This window comes from Pogoniulus pusillus, chromosome 11, assembly GCF_015220805.1.
Source record: "Pogoniulus pusillus isolate bPogPus1 chromosome 11, bPogPus1.pri, whole genome shotgun sequence".
NCBI classification, from domain to species: domain Eukaryota; kingdom Metazoa; phylum Chordata; class Aves; order Piciformes; family Lybiidae; genus Pogoniulus; species Pogoniulus pusillus.
The window spans coordinates 739,506-745,505 of record NC_087274.1 but is presented as its reverse complement, the minus strand read 5'-3'; the positions used below and the strand labels follow the sequence as shown (position 1 = coordinate 745,505).

At 55.7% G+C, this 6,000-nt stretch overlaps 1 protein-coding gene across 2 annotated transcripts in view; it reads left to right on the top strand.

Annotated features, from left to right (window-relative positions):
* The first annotated feature begins 216 nt into the window (after positions 1-216).
* Positions 217-6,000, top strand: part of CA10 (carbonic anhydrase 10) — a 141,924-nt gene continuing 136,140 nt past the window's right edge. Inside the window, exons 1-2 of one of the 2 annotated variants that reach the window (XM_064150496.1) lie at positions 217-468; positions 1,025-1,503. In XM_064150496.1, the coding sequence (XP_064006566.1) occupies positions 1,443-1,503 (61 nt within the window). In that variant the 5' untranslated portion in view covers positions 217-468; positions 1,025-1,442. Of the gene's footprint in view, positions 469-1,021; positions 1,504-6,000 lie in introns of both variants that reach the window. The other variant, XM_064150495.1, reaches the window with a different exon arrangement.

Sequence of the window (6,000 nt, the reverse complement as noted above, 5' to 3'; positions counted from 1 at the left end):
AAACAAAGTGAGCAGCGGCTCCCGGGATGCGCCGAGGCGGGCAGAGCCGAGGCGGCCGTGCCGGGGCGAGGCTTTCTCCCTCCTGCCGCTCCCGCCCCACCGCCGGCCCGTTCCTAGCCGCAGACTCGGCTCTCCGCGGCCCCGCCGCCCCCGCCCAGGCGCCGCCTCCGCGGCGGAGCGCCCCCCACCCCGCCCGTGCGCGCCGCCGCGCCCAGCCCCGCCGTGCCCGGCGCTGCCGCCCGCCGGCCCCCGGCACCCCGCAGCACCGGCTCCGGCTGCGGGAAATGGCGAAATAGCGGGAACCGGTGGAGGAGAGGGGACAGAGCCGGCGGCTATGACACCTGCTCACAGCTGAGGCGAGGGGGCCGAAGCCAGCGGCTGGGAGCCTGACCTCGATTTGTCTGGGGGGCTGCAGGCAGAGAGGCAGAGCCCATGAGCTGAGGAAATAAGCAGCAGGAGGATTCGGGGGTAAGTAGGAGGTTGCCCCGGCAGCGGCACTGCCGTGCTTTGGCTTGTGGGGTTGGATGGTTGGGGCTTTTTGGGGGGTATCTGTGCAGAAGTGCCGCGGGCGGGGGCTGCCGTGAGCCCTGCAGCGCAGGCACTCGGTTAACTCCGGGCTGCAGCCCCTCGCCGTCCTCCGCCGCAAGTTCGGGGCTGTTTTCCGTCTTCTTTCAGTAAGTTGATCGGTACCGGCACTCCCCGCCCGGCCGTGCCCGCAGCCCCGCCGCTTGCGGCTTCCCCTCTTCGGCAGCCCAGATATGGGGTGGGGTGGGAGGGTCCCACGCGCGGCAGCGCCGGTGTGATGCAGCTCCCCCGTTGCCGGGCGCTGTGGGGCCGGTGCGGCGGGGCTGAGCCGCTCGGTGCGCGGGGCACGGAGGACCCCTGCAGTCGGCTGGCGGAAATCCCGGGGAGCGCCGGAGACTGCGGGAGCTCCGGCAGCGCTGGCAGCAGCGCGGGTGCGGGGGTGGGTGCGTGGCGGGGGCGGTGCACGGGGGCTAATCTCTTTCCGCTCGTTTTGTAGCAGCAGCAGCAGGAGCAGCACAGGACCCCCCTTTTCCTGCCGCCGCCGGATCCCCGGCACTGCCCCGCCGAGACCTGCGGAGTTGGGGGCTGCCCGGCGCCTGCCGCCCTGGCACGGAGGCTGCGGAGCGGAGCGGCGGGGGGCTGCTGTCTATGTCGTGTGGAGAAATCTGGTGGATTTGGTTCTCGCTCTTGGAGGAAGAGCCCGGCGCCGGCACTTGGCTGCGTGGTGGTTTTTGGAGGGCGAAGGAAGGGATCTCGGCTGAGCCGTGCGGAGGCAGCGCTCGGACATGAGTTGTCAGCACATCTGGGGAATACCGGCTGCGGGTCCGAACGGGAATTTGCTGGGATCGTTCAAACTGCGATATTGATCTTTGTTGTTTTTTTTCGCCGAGGGATGCACTTGGCATGAGAATCAGAGGATGGAAATTGTTTGGGAGGTGCTTTTTCTTCTGCAAGCGAATTTCATCGTCTGCATTTCAGGTACGCAGAAGGGCAAGGGAGGGAAATACCATACAGGGTCCCCCAGGCTTCCCCATAGCAAGGGGTAGGAGGTACAGCAAGACCCACGTCAAAATAGCAGGTGAAAAATCCTCGAGTGATGTGTTTTGAGTGGGTCGCGACAGAAAGGGGAAAAAATCGGTGGCTTCCCCCCCCACGTTCCAGTACCTGGGCAGTAATTGTGATCCAGTAGCAGCAGTGGGTACCTCAATGTGCTGATCACAGATGTGTGGCATTCCCAATATACCTGCGTGTGGTTTTAATCGCACCACTGTGGCAATCCCAGGATTCCACAGCTCCCGAAGTTCTGAAACTTGGCCGATCCGCAGCTCTCCGAATGGCTGCGGTTCGTCGGCAGGGCTGTCGTGCGCGGCTGCCACGGCTCGGGGTTCGCGAAGGGAGGGGGAACGCTCAGGAATGGTGCCTCGGCTTTTCGGAGGGGCTTTGCTGTGGCTGTGCCCTGGAAATGAGTTTAAATAAACAACAGCCTCGTTTCGGAGGGCTCCTTGGAGGCTGAGACTCCAGTTTCAGACTGCTCGGTTTACGCTTGCGGAGCTCTCTCTGCCCTCCGGTGTGCAGCAGTTGGGTAATTCCAGTTGTCACCAGAGCTTGTCCAATTAATGAGTAGGCACGGGCGGGTGTCTGGCGTAAGGGAACAATTTATTCTAGGGGAAAACACTGCCTTCTGCTGCTGCAGCCCTGCCGCCGTGCTCGTTTGTCATGTCAGTCATGCTGGAACATCGCCTTGCAGGAGGCACGATCCGGGAGGTGCCCAGGTTTTTAGTTTGGGACGCTTCAGGGAGCCCCACGGGGATGCGGGCTGCCAGCCTCTCCCGCTGTGCCCCTTCTCTGCAGGTTGCCTCTGCCCTCCAGGCATTGCGTAAGTCCGGAAATGGGAACGCAGGCAGCACCGGCAGGAGGGCTGAGCCAGGAGGCAGGAGATCCTAGAGGACATCCTGGTGTCCAGCCTGGAGCTGGTTAGGGAGAACGAGCTCCAAGCTGCCTCGGGACTATGCAGAGATCTCATCCTCAGCCCCCAGAGAGCAGCGCCCTGGCAGTGCCTGCGCCCTCTGCACCGTCTGCAGCACTTCCCAGCTGAGCCACCCTTGCAGCCCTTGCACTGGTGACACTGACACCAATAGCTGGGGCGGCAGCACTGGTGTTTGATTTGTATTGCCTGCGTCTGCCTCCAGACTTCCATATTCCGGAGCAAACAGTGTTGCAGTCAGCCCATGGGGTACGCCAGACCCCCTTTTGTCCCCAGAGCGCGGCACCGCCTGCCGCCAGGCTCCCAGGTGACACCGGCAGTACCCCAGGCTGGCCTCCGGGTGTGCCCATTGGTACCGTCAGAATAGTTTCCTCCCTCACTCTTCAGAGCAGCAAAACCTGCTGCCTCTTGTCATTTAAATGTCACAGTTACCTGTTTAACTCGACGTGAGGTGCCACCTGTCCGGAGCTCCTCAGATGAGGCGCTTCAGACAGCGCAGTGAGAATGGAGAAGTGAGGCTTGTGGCTTCCCTGCCTGTTCTGGCAGTAATACCCTGACCCAGAGAGAAGCTGTCCCATGCTGTGCAGCGCCTTATGGCACACGTTTGGCTGCCAGCTTCCTCATCTTCCCCCTGCTTTCCTCATCCTCAGACGTGGGAGCCCAGGCATGGCAGGAGGCAGTGGGCTCAGCCCTCGGCGCGGTCCTCGCTCGCCGTCTCCCTCTAGCACCAGCACACCGATAGCCATCGCTGCTTTCTTCCTGGCTCTAGTGCTTTGTTTAGGGGGATAAAGTAAGTGACGGGTAGGATGCTTTTGCTGCGGGGTCAGAGCTGTGCTTCCAGGTGTTTTAACTCTTTTGAGGAAGTCTGCGTGCTTTAGCCTTTCCTGCCTGTTCTCCTCCCGGGGATTTTAATTTTCCTCAGGACTCCCTGGTATTTGACATCTTGGGAAAAGGATTAAGATGTGTAGATATCTGACTGGCACTAATGCTTCGTATCTTTCCTCTGTCATCTTTTTTAGGCTAGGGTTTGTAGCATGTAATCTAGCTGGGATATCTGGGAGGCAGTGTGAGTAAGAGGAGGTGTAATGCAGCTGGCTGGCGTTTGCCTCCACACTGCGTTCCAGAAGCTGTGTTTCCAGCCCTTCAGCAATGGTCATTCCATCAACGAGTTACTTCCAAAGCCCACTCACTGGCTGAGCACGCAGCTGCAGAAGACAGAACTGTGAATTAGACAGTCTGGGAGCATTATTTTGTCCTTTTCCTCTAGGTCAGTTGTTCCAGCAGGGAAGGTACGAGGCTGGGCTTGTGTGCCCGGATCTTGCTGAACATTAGCAGTCGCTCGGTTCCGTGTCGTTGAAACGCAGGAGCCTCCTCCTAATTCCAGCGGCTGTTTGGGCTGGGGCCTACTAAGGGCTGCTGTGAAAGAGATGATGTCAGACACTAGAAGCAATGGACTGTTGGCTGGTTTGTCAGTAATTAAACACAGGTTCAGCATTACGCTGCCTTGTCTTGTGCTGCGTGACATCGGAGCCGTGCTGGATGTAGCACTCAGGCTGTGCTCCTCACTTAAATGAAGTGATGAAGTTACACAGGTGGCTGTTTGGTGGCCAGGAATTTGTGTGAGACTTAGTCTATGGGTAATGACTTCAGCTATTAAGAAGAGGCATATATGGTCTCCAAGCACGTTGTACCCGGGGTTTTTTACCTGTGTGTATGACAGATTGCTTGCTTTGGAAGAAATGATGCTGAGATTTAGAGAGATATGTGTATATATATAAAAATTACTGGCCCTTGTGCTTGGCAAAACAATTTCCTGTGAACTTTGTAGGGAGTATTTTTGTTTTCCTGGCATACTGAATTAAGGGGTTTGCTACTTGAAGTTATGTTTGAAGACGGAATCTGGTTTCTTTGTGCAGATGCAAATGAGAAACAGGAACTGACTGAAGGACCACAAAACCGATTTCCATCCCTTAGAAAGAAATGAAAGCCCTCTCTTTCCTTCAAAGGCATGAGTCATGTTTACTCCTTTGAGTTGCATGGGCTCAGGAAATGGAGTCGTGGTTATGGCTTTGGAGGTTGTGCTCCTTGCAATGATGGTACAGCCTAGAAGGGTGGTAGAAGGGAAGATGTCCTGTAGATGGGAGATGTCCTGTAGGTGAAATGCTGATGTAAGACCTCTGTGGTTATTGTTATTTTGAAGATGGAGATAGTCATGGCAGAGGGATGAAACTGGCCCTATGGAAAGAGGATCACAGCTGCTGGTAGGATACCCAGAATTTCCTTCCTGGATAGCAGTACCACCAAAGATGAGGGAGCCTTGGTGTTCTCAGGTGGGATGTTGTGGATCCCATCATGGCTGCCAGCTATGCTTGCACAGCAGTTTTGGGGTGATCCTAGATATCAACCATCAACCTGCACAACAGCAGCAGGATGCTGTGTGCAGACCCTTGCAGGGTACTTCATTTCAATAAGAAAATGCTGCTGTTGTGGACATTGGTTAAGAAAATTTCTGTGTACATTCTCTGCCAATCCATCACAACAGGATTTCTAGAACCTTCCTGATCAACATGTTTGGAGCTTCCTATGAATGGATGTATTAGTTCCTGTTGCTTTGCCTTGTGGGAACTAACATGGATTAAATTCACACAATCCCTACAGCTCCCTTCCTGCTTTGTCGTCATCCTCCAGTCACATAGGGACAGATCCCTTTTATGATGTGACTTCTTCTGCCTGCTTGGCAGCACACAAGGCTCATAAATCATGCATTATGGACAGCCAAGATGCTGTAAAATCCTGCTGTCTGTCAAGGAATTGCAGTGTGTATGGAGCACCTCCTGCCATTGAGGGCCAGGGGTGTACTTGGAGCCCAGTTGCACTTCATCTTCTGTCTTGGGTGTACTTAGAGCCCAGTTGCACTTCATCTTCTGTCTTGCTGCTTCTGCAGTCTCTGAGCTCTTATTACCTGGCATAACACAGAGCTGTCCTACAGGAACTCTAAATTATGCCAAGGCTTGAATTATCTATTGAATGATGGTCTGTAAGGTCTGATAATTCTTCTTCTCTCAGTGTTGTTCAACCTGATATAATTCAAGCTGAGGTAGTCTTGAAGGAGAGAAGAATATCAAGGCTCTAATGTCCATTAGCAGCTAATAGGGAGTGGTTGGTTGTCATGGTTGGACAAAAATGTTGACAGCAAGTGAATTGTTCTCAAATACTATCACAGGAATAGCTGTTAAGTAAGGAATGTGATATCCAAGGGGAAGGAATCATCTGTGCAGCGTGCTGCATGCCTGTGTGTATGCATACAGGAGAGGATGGGCTCGCTGGGCAGGCAGGGGAAGGTTTATGGTGCAGCTCTTGGCATCCAGGCCATGGCAGAGTGCTTTCTGTGTGTCCCATTGCCACAGCTTCATGTGTGTGGGCAAACCTTCCTGCCTGCACGGAGTTTGTTGGTGTTACTGAAGATCCACGTGGCTGCAGTCCTCCTGCTC